The 17,247-nt window shown below is 46.1% G+C and overlaps 1 protein-coding gene across 1 annotated transcript in view; it reads right to left on the bottom strand.

Moving 5' to 3' along the window:
* Nucleotides 1-17,247, bottom strand: part of EXT1 (exostosin glycosyltransferase 1) — a 167,582-nt gene that overhangs the window by 20,519 nt on the left and 129,816 nt on the right. Inside the window, exons 2-4 of the mRNA XM_027452634.3 lie at nucleotides 8,695-8,788; nucleotides 5,887-5,994; nucleotides 1,949-2,068 (exon numbers count right to left, since the gene is read on the bottom strand). Of these exons, the coding sequence (XP_027308435.1) occupies nucleotides 1,949-2,068; nucleotides 5,887-5,994; nucleotides 8,695-8,788 (322 nt within the window). The remainder of the gene's footprint in view (nucleotides 1-1,948; nucleotides 2,069-5,886; nucleotides 5,995-8,694; nucleotides 8,789-17,247) is intronic.

The following is a 17,247-nucleotide window of genomic DNA, read 5'->3' as shown; positions in this document are numbered from 1 at the left end:
GGGAGGTGATTATTCAGATGATATCTAGTATCATCAGAGCACCGTGACACCACAGCGTTACAACAGAAGATGGATAACATCCACCAGAAAAAAAATAAATAATCCTGCTAGGAATTTACTTACAGGCATCAAATTTTAAAAAGAGGATATACTGCGTGCAGATTTCTGACACCTAAAATCACTCTCAGCTGCTTTATTCCTTTCCTACAGAAAGTTAACTCTGGACTTCACTCTGGCAAGCTGCAATGTGAAATGAGTATCTGCTCATACGAACAGGATCCCTCTTAGCTGTCTTTACAAATTCCGAGAGTCCTGAATTAAAAACAAACAAACATAAACCCCTCAAACCAAAACCACCCTTGCAAACAAATGGAAAAACCCAGAACATAACTTCAACGCCAGGCATACATTACTCGGTTCCATTAAATTAAACCTTGCAGGAAGATTTCTGTTTTCTCTTTTTTCCCCTCTGAGCAGAAGCGGCAGCCTGCTGGATGCCCAGCTGCCTGAGCTTTATTACAGGTTTTACTCTCCCCTGGGCACCTACAACGACATTGGCCAATGTCCCACGAGGTCCAGGCAGCCCTAAAAACACATCTGTGAGCGCTGGAGCTTGATGAGATGGACACCAAGGCTGTGGGGCTGCAGGTGAAGTCCCCTCGGGACCAGCCCAGCACAGGTAGGAGGGGCAGCGAGGAGAGCTGCGCAGCCTTCCCCTTGTAGCAACCCTTAGCGATACCAGGGTACGTGCAGGGAAGGGGCAGACAAGAGATGAGGCACCCTGATTGTCTCTAGGGGTAATTCTCTAGGGGTGCAAGCACTGCCACGTAGTCTGCCAGCTCTGTTAGCCTGATCCTGGCATGGGCTGTGACAGTACCACTACCTCCTCTGTGCTCCCAGGGAGCCTGAGGTCGCCGAGCTATTCCCCACAGGCAGCACAGACAAAGCCAAGCTCATTAGGGGTAGAAGAGATCGTTGCGAGTGCAGCTATGCCAGGGGCTCCAAAAATATCCCCTGGCTGGTTTTCTTCACCGGTGCAGGACAACCTAAGGGAATGTCTTGCAGCTGGAGGTGGGTCAGCCACGAACAAGCCCACTGCAGGCCAAGATACGGGCAGCAGCACTTGCTTGCAGTTTGCAGGTGAATGCAGAGCAGGAAACGTGGAACTTTACAACCACGCACACAGACGCAGCTGCAGGAGAATTAGCATAAGACAAATGCATTTGCACCTCCAAAGCCAGCCACTTCCAGTGGTAAAAGTGTGTCAAAAATTTCAATGCAAAACAGCAGAACAATTAGAAGAGAAACCTGCTTTTGAAACTGTATCCTGGGCTCTGCTTCTGAAGAGCCTTTTATCTCTCCTGTCTCTCGAATTCAGAAAGGATTCTCTCCACATTCGAGATCTCCTGTCTCCCTGTTTAATAGCAGTCTAATTATGATTATTTCTTACTGTTTTGTGGGGATGAGCAGGCCTTTCCCTTACCCTGGGTGTGACGGTAAGACACAGGAACCAACAAGCCCCCATTTTCTCTCAGCCAGACCTACAGCCCATCACAAGGCATCGAATGGTCAAGGAGCTCCAGAGCAGTATTTTTTCCCCAAAATGAATTCCAGAAAAGTTTCTTAAAGAAACATATTCACTACCACTGACAAGGAGAGTGATTCATTGGCCATAAAGCCTTGCGAAGGCAAGATCACACATGACAACTTTTCCACGTGTCCGATAGCTCCCATTCTTCACCGTGTCAGTTTTCTAATGCGGACACCAATAATGAAAGAAGTATTTCCTTAGGGAAGAAAACTTATCAAGACACCGAGGTGGTTTTTTTTTCCAAGTGACCAATTGCATGTCATGAAAACCAAGGTCTGGTGCCAGCTGAGCACAGCAGCAGCCCGACGGCTATGGAAAGCTGGCTGCTCTGCGTGGTCCCAGACAGTTTTTACTCACCTCTAGTGTAGTCAATACAATCTTCTCAACTGAAGAAAAATAAGCCTCCCACAAGAACTGTGTCTGCTGTCTAAGTGCTAGGATTTTATCCTGATGGATAGACCTGATTGTAGAAGGAATCTGTAAGACAAGATGTAATATAGTCAGAAGCTTCCCAAAACAACACAATCTCATCAAATTAATATGCTGCCGACAAGTTCCCTCCGCTATTAGCACGCTGCACAGCTTCAGCGCTCCCATCCAACAAGACGTGTGTGTCAACAGCCCAAACCCCGACGGAGACACAGATGAGACACAGCCCCTCACGACCTTTGCTACCGGCCCGCTGTGGAATACACGATTTAATTATTTTTATTCGCTTTCTCTCGGTTTTGGGTTGCTTCTCTCCCCCCTCCCCAGCACTGCGGGAGCTCCACAGCGAGGAGCTCTGCACAGATCCCTCCCGCACAATGCGTTTCATGGACCGGCAGTTTCACAAACTGGTACCTGCAGGACTTCTGGGCCCGGCAATAATCCCCACTCTCAGAGCACATTAAAGGGATCTGCGATTGCATTTACCGCAGCATGGCAACGCTAAGTGCCCTGAGGAGAACATAGCAACATCTGAAGCAAGACTTCGCTTTTGGGGAGCCTGCGGATCAAACTGCATTTTACTAATTATCGTGGGTGGAAGGAATAATGTCTCCCACAACACCTGTTATTCATGAGGGAAAACACTGCTGCTTTTTCTCCCTTCTCCGTTAAAGCAACACTCTAATTCCGGTGTAAGTTGCCTTGCAAAGGAAAACCAAATCGCCCTGCTGCAATGCTTTGTGATCACAAAATGTAAAGATGACTGGATCGGAAGGGGAGGGCTTCCCTTCTGCTTCTCTCCCCATCCCCATGTCCCCCTCCCACGCTGGAGGGAAGCTAATGGGCGTGTGTGCCACTGGTTAACTTCTTGGGACCTCGACCAAGGCCTCCAGCACGCTACTTTGACAATGCAAATTGACATCATCAAGGGAGTTTAACTGCAATTTGCTTCAATTACAAGGGCTACTCACAGAACCAGGAAGGCCTCTAAGATATTTTGCTTATCTGTACTCCTTTCTTCTAGGAACGAGGAGCTGTGCTTTTGCACCTACTTTCTTGTGATTTCAAATTAGGCCACCTCGTTCTCTGACAGTCATTTTTCACAGAGCTTTTACTTCAATCAGGAGCTGTAAAAGCGTGTACTTTTGTCGTGTGTTGCTTTTTTGCACATTCCAGCTTGCTCTGAAGGTTACTTGCAGCCCAACACATCCGCCCTTTCCTGATCAAAACACATTTGCTTATTCCTAAAATATTCTGAGAAGTGGCAAGGATCAGTATTTGGTTACAGGAACTCCTGAATCAAACGACTTCACATGAAACATTTTCCTGAGGAAAATTTGAGATTCTAAGAATTTATAAGTAATGAATTTCCAGGAGAATCAGTAAATTTGTAACTGCATTGTTTGCATTCACTCTCTAAGACCTGCTAAGTATGAAACAGAATTTGAGCTTCAGAGAGTAAGGGCTGCAGAAGGAAATGGTCACAATGTCAAGGGCGGTGCGTTTTGTTCCTCTGCTATGGTCCCTGTATGTCTTTAGCTAAAACATTCCTTTCAAGCAAGTATGAAAGACGGAAGCCAAAGCCAGGCTTTAGTGCATGTTTTTCTAATCAGTTCCATCACTGTGGCAGAATGATATTTAACTGTATCAAATTTTATTTTGAGGGGTGAATATTCTTTCTTTTCATTACCTTTCCAGTAAGTTCCAATGAATAGGGGGATAATGAATGCTATCTGTACCGGCTGTCCACAGACCACATCCATGCTCATTACCAAGAGTAAACAGACAATCAAAGTCCCTTCCCGGTGGCAACATGGCATTTTTTCTATAAAGTTAATCATTTTATTGCATTTTGTGCAACCTTGCATGTGTGCTACATGTGAGAGCAAGAAGTGAAATCAATACTCTTTTGCTGCGAGGGCCCCTGAGCGCGAAGGCCGCCCTGCCAGTGAAGGTTACTGCACGAAGCTCAGGTTTTCCAGACCAGCCTGTGCCTGTGAGTGCCTGCAAGTGCCTGCAAACACGGTGCCAAGGTTTAAAAAAAGCCTTGGTGCCTGCTCTGTTGCAACAGCTGGAAAGGAAAATCAGGGCTCCCACTTTAACTGCATTTGCTTATTAGTTATTAATCTACTTGTCCAGAGAGACAGGTGGGGAAAATGATGTATTAATACTAATCTGGCAGGATTACACTGGAATTACTAGAACTGGATGACGTCTTAATAAAAGGTCATTTCAGTAAGAAGTGGGGGAAGGAGAAAAACCACCCCACAAAAATAAATGCAGAAAGGCTGGATTAAGCTCTCCTAGCGCTGTGATGAGGAGAATATGCAAATAAAAACATCCGAGCTGCTCTAAAACAGGAAATGAAAAACTGTAACATCACAAAAACATTTCCCAGAGCAGACATTCAGGCCCTCTGCCAGCTCTTTAAAAACACTGTTAATAATGGTGCAGTAGCTGTTCAATATGGAAGCAGCTGTGAGGAGAACGAATGGCATGTTACCGGAAAGCGTGAAGATCAGCAAATTATTATGATTTAAAGGCAGAAATAATTTTGCTCGGAAAAACATGCTGTCCATGAAAGCAAAAAATCAAATTTTTTTTTTTTTTTTTTTAAATTTGCAGATTGTGTCTCGTTAATGGCAACAGGCAGCCACTTCGCAAGGCTTGCTAGGCCAGCTCTTTACGAATATTTACGTCTTCGGACAAGTAAGAAGGCACCTAAGGAGATTTTTAAAGGTACTTCAATTTCTGGGTGCTAACACACTCGTGCCTTTGAATGCTTCTCTCCAGGGATGGTGATAGCTTGCCTCTTTGGAAATGAGCTAAATTTAGTAATAACAAAACCTCTCTTACTGTGGGATAAGCCAGCATGCACTGGTGCACAGTGTGCAGTGCAAACAGCTACCCGAAAGCTGTAAAATCCATTTTTTGTGAAGAAAAAAAAAGTTTGAAACGTTGCTGTCTCCCTAGAAAAAACATTTTCAAGAGGTCAGGAAGCACGTCAGTGGTGCTGACACAGAAATGACTAGATAGGAGACGCACAGCAATTTGGTGGCTATTCCCGATCTCGTGGATCTCAGCTTCACGCTGGACGATGGCATTTCAGCAAATGCTGCCTTGGGGAAACCAATTTTTCAAGAACTTTTCCTAATATCCATTTCTCTCCATACCTTAAAAAAAATTACGTCTGCCAGGGAAACAGAAGAAAATATCTAGTGAATTTAAAGACAAAAGCAGATGCTGAAGGTAAGCAGGGCATTTCTAATTCCTTGGCTCACTTTTGTTGCATGATCTCAGGGAGATGAACAATAAAGTGATGTGAACACTGCCTCAGAAAGACAAAGGTGTCTTTCTGAAGACATCTTTCAAAAAGATGTTCTTCAAAAAGGTTCTGCTTCCACAAAACTGTTAGGCATTTACAGGGACTGAGGCAAGACCCCTTCGCCTGAGTGAGAAGCCCCGCCAGCCCCTTCCAGCCAGCCAGATACACGGCACTGGTGGAGCCCTAGGATCCAACTTTTTCTGAAGGACAGGAGCAGAAATGCCCTTCAGATGTCTTCTCCCTCACTGCAGCACCAGTGTAGGATGGCCCTGCCTCAGAGAGTGACCCAGGCGCTCCCCACCAGAGGAAAAATGAAGAAGCCTCCTGTGTTGAAGCACGTGGCCTGGTGGCTGCAATGACCTTCAGGTCAGGCCGTGAATGATGTCACATTAAATGAGTTCATCGCCAGCGTGACACAGACAATCCCTTCATGATAAAAATTCTTTTACAGCCCTGACCTTTCGGATTCATCTTCCCCATCCATTTAGACGGCGGCGGCAATAATCCACCGCTCTGCTGAAGGCCGCCGTCTTTTTCTTACCTGTAATAGCAATCTCTCATCCCCGATGACGGCAGCCTGCTTCCAATCAATCACTTCCGAGAAGGGCAGCTCCCATCCATTGCTGAGCATCACGGGCACGCAGGCAGCCTGCACACAGAGCCATTGCACTCGTTAGTGGGCTTACCCATGGCCGGCCAACACTTGGCACAAGCCTCAAGGCTCATGCCAACGAGATTCCTGTTTGATTCCTGCTTTCTGCACCGGTTCTGCCCCAGCGCTCGCGCCACGCCGTCAGAAGGCAAGGCAATGTGGCAAAGAAGCTAGAGACCACAGCCAAAACGTTCACCGTTTTCCATTTGGGGCTTATTCAAAAGGTGGGCTTTGCGTGGAGAGCGGCATTTGAAATCCAGTGTTTATGCTGACAGATGAGGACAGAGCTGTTAAAATTCTGTAAATATAACCCTGGAGAATTTAATACAAAATGATTGCCTTCTTCGCTGCTTTGTGAACCATTCAGCGGGGAGCTAGCTCCCTCAATTTTTATAATATGTTGTAAGACAACCCTACAGAAAATATATATCAAATTTAATTCCAGAGCACTTCTTCCACCTAGGAGGAGTGAATTCCCCATCCTGTTTGATATCAGCTCTCTGAATAGAAGCAACTGCACAAACACAACCCATCCGTCATCACCTGTCTACAAAAATAATAATTGCTTTCTGTCTTAAAAGAAACAAAAAGTGTGTAAGTTTAGTGTCTATTTCTCACCAGTATGGTTTGTCTAAATTGTTTTATCCTTTACGAGTCGTGCAAGTTCCTTTGCACTGAGAGCAAGTTTGCGAATATTCAGTAAATAGTGCGGTATTTCCATAAATAAACGATTGCCACTGCATTCTGGTCGGCTGGGTGACAGTGTAAGATCCCAGCCAAAAGCCTGTTGAAGTGATGAAAGAACCTCTTACCAGAGGATCGGCATCAGCCCGTGCTCTGGTTCATTTTCTTTTGGATCAAGCCAAGCTTGCGTGCTCTGAATCTGGCCTAGACTGGGGTCTGTCCCCCTGTACCTCCCGAAAGATAGCATAAAGGGGAACTTTCCAGACTGCTCTACCTTCCTTTGTAACGTATATTACACAGAGGATCTTAGACTAGTCACGTCTCTGCATTACAGCAGTGCTTACAATGTGCAAAGAACTGTGATCTTCTGCAAGGAAATGACATTAGCGCATGAAAAAAGCCAAGCAGAAAACACTTAGCAATGTGTTTTCATGTTTAAAACATTCCACTAATGTGGATTATGTCTTTCAACATGCCCTGCAGCCAGACAAAAATTGGGAATTCATCATAATCAGTGTATACTGCTGCTAGCCTGCTAGGAAAATCCTCAGTGCCTGCATTTTATCATGGTCGACCTGGAGCCTCCAAGTTCCGTGCAGTGAGGTATGCTCTCTGCAGTCTCCTCCCGAGACGATTTATCCAACAGCAGCTACATGACTGGTGGCCTACTCAAGAAAAGAGCTGAGCAGTGCTTTTTGGAAGGATCTGAAGCCACTTGTCATCCCGAAGAAGCTGGTCCCACTTCTTCCTCTGAAGAGGCTGGGGAAGGAACAGCACTTTGCGGGCTCTTTACCTTCTGCTAGGGAACTGACAGCCCAGAACCTGGATCTCCAGTAGATGTGGGGTTCAGTAGCTAAACCTAAGTGTCTGATGCATTTGAGATGCTGTAGGATATCCAAGACACCCATCCACAGCTGGAAGATGTGACAGAACATACTGGGGGACCTGAACCCTTGGGAAAAACCCCAGAAAACCAGCAGGGTACCCCCGGGCTTCAAAAATGACATCATACATCTAAACTTAGGTACCCGAATCCTGCTCTGCATTACAGTGAACAATGCCCTGTCATCGCAGCTGGGGCATTTTGTGGTTGATGAGGAAAAGTGTTGTGATGACATTCAGCTTTACTGCCAATGCTGGGACACCTCCCAGATGGCAGAATGACATCAGGACCCTGTGAGGTGTCCTCATTTGCCTTCTAACCAACACCAAGAAGCTCCCCAGCCTCCCCCTCCCTCGGCTCTGGCTCCCATGTAAATGAAATCCAGATGCAAGTCCCAGAGGGCAGCCTCAGCACCTCCCAGGATGCTCAGTACGGCTGACTGAAGATCCAGGACCCTGGGGATGAGCTGATGCTGGCAAAAAAACAAGGTCGTGCTGTCCGCAGCTGGCTCAGGTCAGTGTCAGGCCCGGGACAGAAACCTGATGGCTGTGCTGCTGAGCCTGGCTAGCCAACAGCAAAAAAAGGGAAATTATAACCAAAATGCTTTTAAAAGGTCAAGGGGATTTGGGTGAAGTCCCAAACACACTGTATGCTCCCTACATCCACCTTTATGTGATGCTTCCATCTGGGCTCTACAACCTCTGGGCCACCTTTGGCATGTTCAGCAAGCAGCAATGCAAGGGAGACGATGCAGGTGCAGGTCTCTTTTGGCTAAGTGGAAAGGAAGAGCTACTTCACTGCTTCAGGCCTTACTGCTGGAGGTCAGTGTCCCCCACGGGAAGCCTCACAGCTTGACGAAATTGTGCTCTAGGCTGGTCCAACCCCCCAGCCCCACCACCTCCAGGGAAACCCTTTTCCTGGAGGCAATGCAACTCAGCCTGCAGATGAGTGCAGTGCTCAGCCCCCCCGGGAAGAAGCTGCCAATTGCTCCAGAAGTATGAATAGAGGCTTTTGCAAAGTGGATTACTGTCCATGAGGGAAATGAAACACGTTTCTCCCCTCCCCACCTCCCTGCTATTGCATGCTGAATTGCAGCCAGCACAGGCAGTGCTTTAAGCTGCAGCTCTTACCTGCAAGGCTTCCAGAAACCTGAACGAGCCAAGCCTGCGGCCACGGGGAACCAGACAGAAAGTGGCATTGTGCAGCATTTCACGGTAATCATACCTAACAAGAACAGGGGAGAAAAGAGAAAATTCAATTAGCGGCGAGTCCTCGAGTAACTGGGCATGAAAATGCAAACAGCTGTTGAGACACGTCTGGATAAAATCATCTCTGACCAGGATGGCTCTCCACCAGGTTAACCAGCTCCCTCCCCTGTGTGCACACGTGTGTGTGCACGTGTGTGACCATCGTGCTCGCCCCTCTTTGGTCTCCCCGAGGAGCAGCCACCATGGGAGAGCACTGGGACAGCAGCACTGAAACCGAGAACGAAGGGAATCATTCCGCCTTCGCAAAAATCAGCCACGTCTGTGTAAGTAGGTGTGCATGAACTCTTAACAATAAACTTAGATTAAATGCTTTTATACCCAAAGCGTCGTCACCGCACCCCTGTGAGACTGATTTCTATTCAGATTCAGTCCGAGTCACGCACAACTGTGTTCATTTCCGCATAAGGGGTTTGTACAAAGCAAAAAAAATACTCAAACTCTGCCACACAAATCTTCCCTTATCAACCAGGCACTGACAAAGCGAAGGGGGCCACAATGACTCTCTAGGTGGTTATTGTGGAGTGTGGTGAGAGGAGAAGGAGGGATAAACTGCTTTGACAGCCAAATTTTGGCAATTAACCACATAGCTGCAGTGACCCCTGCTCCTCTGAATTACATCTTTAAGATACTTCTGTTTATTCCCCCGATTCCATCAATCACTACAAAACCATTTACCAAAAAAACCCACCATCAGATCCCCACAGTTTCCAGCCAGTTATTAGCTAATTGTACTTCTGGCAAACCTGTACAACTGCGAATGGCATTGACCTCGCTGCAACGCTCCTCCTGAGACAAAGGGCTCAGGATTAAACACCCCTCCTTTCCGAAGGGTTTCCTCAACTCTGGAGACAAGACATTATTTTGACACCAACTTGTGACACCGAAATTTCCTAACACTAAGAATCTAATTTAATCACAGCCTGCAGGCACAGCAAGTTTTTTGCATTTGTGGATATGGATACGGATATATATATACGTATGTATATGATTACACTTTTCTATATAAAAAACTCCAGATCTATGTTTGTATTCTCGCCCAGGCCAGACAGATGGGAGTAAGCCAATTTTCAATTATAAGCTCCGTCTTTAGGAAGAGACATCTTGCAAAGGCCCATTTGCTTAAACAAGCGTGTACAACTAATTTGCACAAGAAAAGGTCACTGTGAATGGATTAAGATTATCTCCACTGAGAGTAAAATAAAAACCCTCGCTGCATTAATTAAAACTACAAAACAGACTTCAAAGTACATTTTTTTTTAAATCGTATCCCAACTTTGGTTAAAACACATATATATATATCCCATGTGAGTGGCAGTAATTTCCTTTTCTCGGTGTGGGACATTGATCGGCACCTAAAGCCTCAGCTCAGCAGTCAGCAGTGACACAGCACATGGGGGAAAACATCAAGAAGCTGCAATGCCAAAAAAAAAAACTTGCCATTTTTAAGCATTCATTTTCGCATAGTAGGTCTGAGACTCGTTGCTTTTACTGTATATTGTATGACAGAAAATCTTAATAAATACCAAAAATAGAATACCCCGTAGGGCTAAAATACACCAGTCATAACTCCTATATAACTCCTGGGACTGGTGTATTCTAATGGTAGCTATCAATAGCTAGCTAAAAATGTAAAATCCTGTTAATACCCCGGAATGCAACGATATCCACAAAACGTCAATGGCAGAATCAGAGCACAAAGGAAAAGCAGAGGCCGAGGGCAGTGGAAGTGAGACCTCCATATGTCAGCGGGGTTTTATATCGGGCCCTCTTTCTTTCATATCTGATTTGCTGGTATTAGGATAGATTTTCGAAAGCAAATAAAAGGCATTTGTCGACCATTTCCCACCCGAAAACCAGTTAGGATCTTGCTCCTGTTTGTGCCTTTTAAAGCTGAACCTGTGATTTATTGCTTAGCTCTGGAATAGCATGGTTCATGGTCATCAAGTAATTTATCTACATCATGCATACAGGGAGAGAGAGCCTCATCCTAACCTTGATGTATGGGCACAAAATTTCCACTCACTTCAGGGAGAACCCGCAAATGTAACACGAGCAGACCCGGAGTAAAGCAAAATCCATCAAGAGACGCTGCAGTTCATGAATTGCACCGACTTTCTTCTCAGGGACAAATTTCTCTGCAATTTCAGCCTGAATCTTTTAAGGTGACTCAACACCATCTCGGAGTGCAGTGCGAAAGGACTGGTTCCCAGTTTAATTCCTCTCAGCCAACACCCTGGGACGAGGCACCTATTGCTTTGAAACCCTTAAATACTACAGGCCAATTTTACTACTACTAGTTTGTGGGCAGCACTGATGTAACTGAAAGAGAGAAGATAGCCCCGGGTGTTTAAATATGGGCTTGGAGAAGGCATTAGCTACCAAAGCATTGTGTGGTGAGGGAACCTACAGGCCATGAGGTGGATGTGCAGCTTCAGGGCCACTGCAAGGCAAGTCTAGAGGTGTTGGCACAAGAGGCACATGGAAACAAAACCAGAAACAGCAGTAAGTATGAAAGAATGTGTACAGAATGGGGCCAACATGTGCTATGGGATGTTGTGAGGCACCACAGGCATGGGGCCCCGCTGCCCTTTGCCAGGTGCGAACAACCTGCTGCAGCAGGGAACTCTTCCCTTCAGTGCTGACCTGGTACCTGTGGTAAACACCAACATTGCTTCCATCATGGGCTTAACTTCCCCCTCATCTTCACCGACTGATCTCAGCGAGACCTCTGGGAGGCAAACCCAGACGTGAGGGAGGGTTTTTGGGGCCCACCTTCACGTTAGAAACAGGAGCAGCAGCCGCCTCCCGCAAACCAGCACACCCTGGTTTCTGCTGCCTCATCCTGGTGCTCCCCTTTAGGTAGGTTAATCCCCCGGACCATTTTTTGCAGGAAAAGCTTTGAGAGGAGTTTGCTGCTTTGCTCGGAGGCTGTTCATTTCCAAAAGCTCCTGGTTTCTTGGCTTGAAGACGGCCTTGGAAGGGGGACACGCGCTTACTGCTCTTGCTCCAGCTTTCCTTCCTGCGGCACGTCCGCACCGAGGTAACATTTTGCTGCCAATTTTAGGGACAGCTCGGACTGGGCCTCAGCTGCATCATCCAGACATGTCAAAATCCAAAATGCATATGCCTTTAAAGTCACAGTTGGGGTTTTAAAACTAAAATAGCTATGGAATGAACCCAAAGCTCGCATCCCTCGGTAAGGATCAGCAGTATGTTTTATTAACTTTCAGGTTTCCTTCCACGATGATTAAGTGCACCGCGTTCTCAGCTAATACCTTTTTTTTTAGGCAGCATAAACAAATAGCTCTATTTGTAATCAATCCTAATGTATTCACGCTTTAATTGAAATATCCCCTCCCTGCTACCACCCAGAGCTGGGAAAACGCGGCCGGCCCCATCTATCACGCAGGTGTAAACACCGAAACGCTGCGCAGGCAATTACCAGGAGGAGAAATGTCGTTCAGTGAAGGGCTCTTACAGGTTTAATTTCTTGACCCAACGTGTTGTTTCTGTCACTTCCCCCCCTTTTTTTTATTTTTGTGGGGTGCCGTCCATCAGCCCGTGGGTCAGGCGGCTGCTTGGGATTCCTGGCTCCCCGTTACCCCAAGGCAGGCAGGCGGCGGAGGCTCCGCCGTGACTCAGCCATGCCACGCATTCCTCCTCACAGCTAAAGCATTTCCCCATGTCACTACGCTTCTATAAACGACCCTGGGAAACGTCTGCGCTACCAATTTTAATATAAACTGTGTTGTTTATAAAAGCAACAATCGGCACCGACCAAAAAGAGGTCTGCAAAGACGGCAGGCTGTTGAAACCAGCACACACGTCCAGCTACTCGGATGTAATGCTTATCACCACGCTTCGTCACAAAGCAGTGTACGTATTTTCCTACACAATCCTCTGATCACTGATACAAGACATCACCACCAGCTCCATTTCACAGATGGACAACCTGAGATAGAGATGGCTGCTGGGCAGACCCTGGGAATGCCACCCCCAGCGTCCTCGCCTGCCTCCCTGCTCTCTGGGGGCACAGCGCCCACCGAGAGCCTGTACGGTGCCTCAGATGGAGGAGAGCACAGGAGCAGAAACCGAACTGAACGCCATGGCCTCAGCCCAGCAGCATATATTTTAGCAGCGCCACACATAATCCATCTTTTGGAAGATGCTGGAGCTCATCTTGGCAGGGAGGATCAGCACATACCGCTGTAGATGTCAGATGGGACTAGAGCTGTTTTTTCCTTCACGAGCCAAAAATCGCAATGGCACTTTACCAAGTATGTCCAGGGCTCCCTCCCTGAGGCTGCAAGCCCATGGACACAGGCTGCACCTTCCAAAAGTAGCTGGATCAGCTCAAGTGCTACAACAAAGACAGATATTAAAGACCTATAACGCGAGGCTAAATGGCAGAGCGTTCCCTAGTTTTCCAGTATATTAAGTTTCAGCTATTAAGCAATCAGCCAGTTTTCTGTGGGTGATTCTTAATGCAGATGGCTGTGAACTATGGGCTGGAGAGGCTGAAAAGAAACCCACTCTGTCACACAGCGTGTCTCGTTGCTTGGTTTCCATTAAGGTATGCCGGCTTTTAAATAAACTGTCAAGCAAAACTTGGCATTGGAAACACCAAGTGAGTAACCGTCTTTGCAGAAAACCCGACAGCTCAGCTGTGTGTCAGATAGATAGCTGCCTAAGTCGCAGCTCGGAAGGCTAACGCGTCCTGCTTGGAAGGGTGCTGTCCCCACAGACTGCTTGCTTTGGGATTTACGGCCACGCCATGCTCTCGGGTGATCTTAGCGCTGGTTAGCAGGCTGCTGGCTGACAGTTCATTTCCCTCTCCACAAGTGCTGGTTCTGGAATTAGAAAGTTTGGAGGTGCAAAAACATAATTGGAAAACTTTTTTTTTTCCCTGCTTAAAGGGCTAATTGATTTCACAGGTGTTTAATTATCATTTGCTGTGAGATAATACCTTGTAGTGCGATAAAAAATGGATTTAATTTTCGAGTGCTTGCAAAACCATTGCCAAAGCCAAGTTAGAGCTAAAGCTAGATAATTATTCTATAAATCAAACACACTGCCTCCTTTCTTTGAAATTTTTAATACTTGGCTATAATGATATCTGACGACCTTGAAACTAACATAAAAAGGATTTTCTTGCCAAGTGCTGACAGGCAGCCATTGGAGTATTTCTTTCAGCCTGGTTCATTACCGGAGATGCAGCCAGCCATGCTGCCCCGGCTGCAGGAGGGATGCTACGGTCTGCGTACGGTGGTGGCGTGCATGAACAGTGCTCTCGGCACACAGGTAACACTTGAGTGCAATTACAAGAATGGGCTGGGACTGAAAATGCTGCAAAATTCATGAAAGTGCTGCAAAATGCCGCTAGGCCCAGCAATGGACACGAAACTTTGCAAGCACTCAGCAGCTCACGTCAAGGTACAAATGTTTTCTCCTTTCTGGGCAAGGAACTGTGCCAGCACCTCCTTTTAGTTCAGAGGGCCGGATTAACAAAGAAGAACAGGCAAGTACAGTTTTTGGTTTAATGTGCTGACAAAGGAGCTTTGTTACAGTTAGGATGGACAGTAGCCATCGAAATCTAAATCAGCTTTAAAGTCTTCAGTGGCATCACAGTTGTATTCAGTTCACTTCCACGTTATGCACGGAAACATTAGGGTCCGCAAGGCGTCGAAGTCAACGCACGTCCTAACAAATACAAAACGCTTTAACGATTTTTCAGCATGAGATACTTTGTCTAAATATACACGCAGAAGGCACTGTATATTTATAAGGCTCATGCAAAGCATGCACGAGGCTCGGACTGCCAAATGCTAGCCAACAGGCTCGTATAGCGCAGGAGTCACGCGAGCTAGGACGAGCAGTCGTACGCAGGAGCAAATATTTTCTCACCAGCATAACTTGATGTTTAAGGTTAACTTAAGGATTATTTAACAAGAGTACCCAAATGAGTCTGGTGGGAGGTGTCCCTGCCCATGGCAGGGGAGTTGGAACTGAGTGATCTTTAAGGTCCCTTCCAACCCAAGCCATTCTGTGATTCAAAGCTGCTGGACAAGGTGAAGACAAGGCCAACTTTTCCTTTAACAACAAATCACGCCAACGCTTTGCATCGTTACGGTGCCTCCACCTTGCTATTTTTTCGGAGATCACAGAGCACTTTTTGAATATTTTAATATAAAGCACCTCGGCACGTTGGTGGGAGAACAAAGTGGCATTTCCATCTCACTGCTGGGGAAGCTGGCACGGGGCTGCGGTGCGGCAGGCCACGCACACCACAGGGAGAGCTCCAACAGCTCCTAACCCTGAACCTTGGCTCCAGCTGCTGAGCCATCTTCCCCCGTATTTGCATCGAGAAATGTGGAATTAAGTTGGAAGTAATATCCAACTCCCGACAGCGTGCTTTGGCATTTTGACAGAGAGCTCATTTTTAAAATTGGGGATATATTATCCTCTCTTTTGCGGAGCGAATTTGTTAGGCTTCAGCCTTCTCCTAGCAGTGAAGCAGCATCAAACACTTGGCCTAGATAGCCCCAGCTGGCCCAATATCTGACCTCATATGCTCTAACAGTCCAGCTGCGAACATCTTTGAGGTAATTTCCCACTGCAAAACCAGTTTTCTTATCGATTTCTTCTCTAACTTAAAAAAAAAAGAAAGAAAGAAAGAAAGAAAAAAGCCTACTACTGGAATTGTAGTTATTAAAGCATCAGTTTGGATTAAAGACCCAAACAAAGAAAAATCCATACTGCATTTTCTGAACAAAGGAGCAAATCTTAGCTCATCTGCCTCCCAGCCTCATTTTGAGATTACAGGACATACCTGAGAGCCTCCAAGTGCAGAGAAAAGAAAGGCGCTTTGTGAGACCTCTCACCTGCCAACACCTGCATGCTCTGAAGCCAATGATTCCCTGCTGTCTATCAGAAAAAAAAAGGCTTCCAAATCTTTCTTAATTATTTTTAAATAGCTCTTTATTGAAAAGTTGAGGTAAAAAAATGCTAAAGAGGATCAGTTTTCTAGAGTTTCATCCTTCGGTATCTGGGGTTACCAAGTGTTTTAACTAGCCTATAAATGGCTGATCACACCAAAAAGGCCTGCATGTGAAAATAAGGATAAAACCAGGGCTCTGCCCCCAGTTATGCCACAATCCAGTAACTGGGCCCACCAGAGCCTCCTGGCATGAAGAGCACCATCCTCTCCTTTCACCTCCTGCAGGATTTGGACAGGACCAGCGGGACAGCAGAGGAAGTGCAAAACGCCGAGGTCAGACTTAGAAGGGGCGATTGTTTCTCTTCTTGCTTTGAGTGTTTGGCTGAGCTCTTTACCGAACGTTTTAAACTACTCCTTATGAGGCTTATCATTTTCTATTCAGCTCCACAGATTTTCCCATTACGGCTATCGAGCTCCTAAGTGGCTTGTTGGCATCTTTAAAAGTTATAGTCCTCTAGCTGCAGCATCTAAAAATGGAAAGCAGAGATGATGTGCAACACCAGCTCTAATTATGCAGGAGTTCATTTCTATGAATGACTAGATTTGTTTCCAAAAAAAAAAAAAAAAAAAGAGGGACTTTACACAGGAACTGCTGGCACAGCCCCACGTCGTCTAGGCACGCTGACCCAAAATGTGACCATGCTTGGAGGAAAAATTAGTTCAGCAAATCCATGGAACGACTTTGAATGAAATAGAGAAGTGATTTATTTTTACTCCTAAGAAGTCAGCTGCAGCTTAGTCCCTATGAGTGGCAACACCACGACAGATCCAGATACGTCAATATTTAGGCTGTTCCTTAGTTCTCACGTGTGCCTTTATCTCAGGATCTCAAAGTATTTTATTTCTTTTTTTATAAATGAGGTAAGCGCACCTTAAAAATAGGACAAGGACACCAACTAGGAACAAAAGAAAACCCTAATTCTGTGTGCTTTCATTTTATAGCTCTGAATTTTAGTGTGAAACCTCAGCACTGCTACAGTCCAGGGGGGTTTCCAGAGATGGACAGCGAGCTCTGATCTTGTGAACTTAATGAAGAGCAACTTCTTCAAGAAGCCAGTGCAGGGATGTGAAATGCAGAAGGGCAGGAAAGTCAGCAAATGTATTTCCTATTGCAGTTAATGCTGACTATTAAAACCATTTTATTTTTCTAATAGGGAAAGCTGGAGATAGCAGGAAGAAAAATGTGACTGCACTGATAGCTGTTTCCCAGCGATGTCTCCCATTCCCGTCCTCCGTGTTGCTAACACAAAGCTAAATCAGGCCAGCCCAGGAACTGGGGCCGCGCTCCTCAGAGGAGCCGTGATGTGATCCGTCACTCAGCAGGCCTGCTCCTCCTCTGCGCTCACTCACTGCTGCTGACTTAGTAAATCAAAAGGTAAGTTTCCTATTATTTGCTCTTCTCAGCAAAAAAAAAAAAA

Source organism: Anas platyrhynchos, chromosome 2 (assembly GCF_047663525.1).
Source record: "Anas platyrhynchos isolate ZD024472 breed Pekin duck chromosome 2, IASCAAS_PekinDuck_T2T, whole genome shotgun sequence".
Taxonomy (NCBI): domain Eukaryota; kingdom Metazoa; phylum Chordata; class Aves; order Anseriformes; family Anatidae; genus Anas; species Anas platyrhynchos.
Note: the sequence above shows the minus strand (reverse complement) of the source record. Positions and strands in the feature narration are given on the sequence as shown.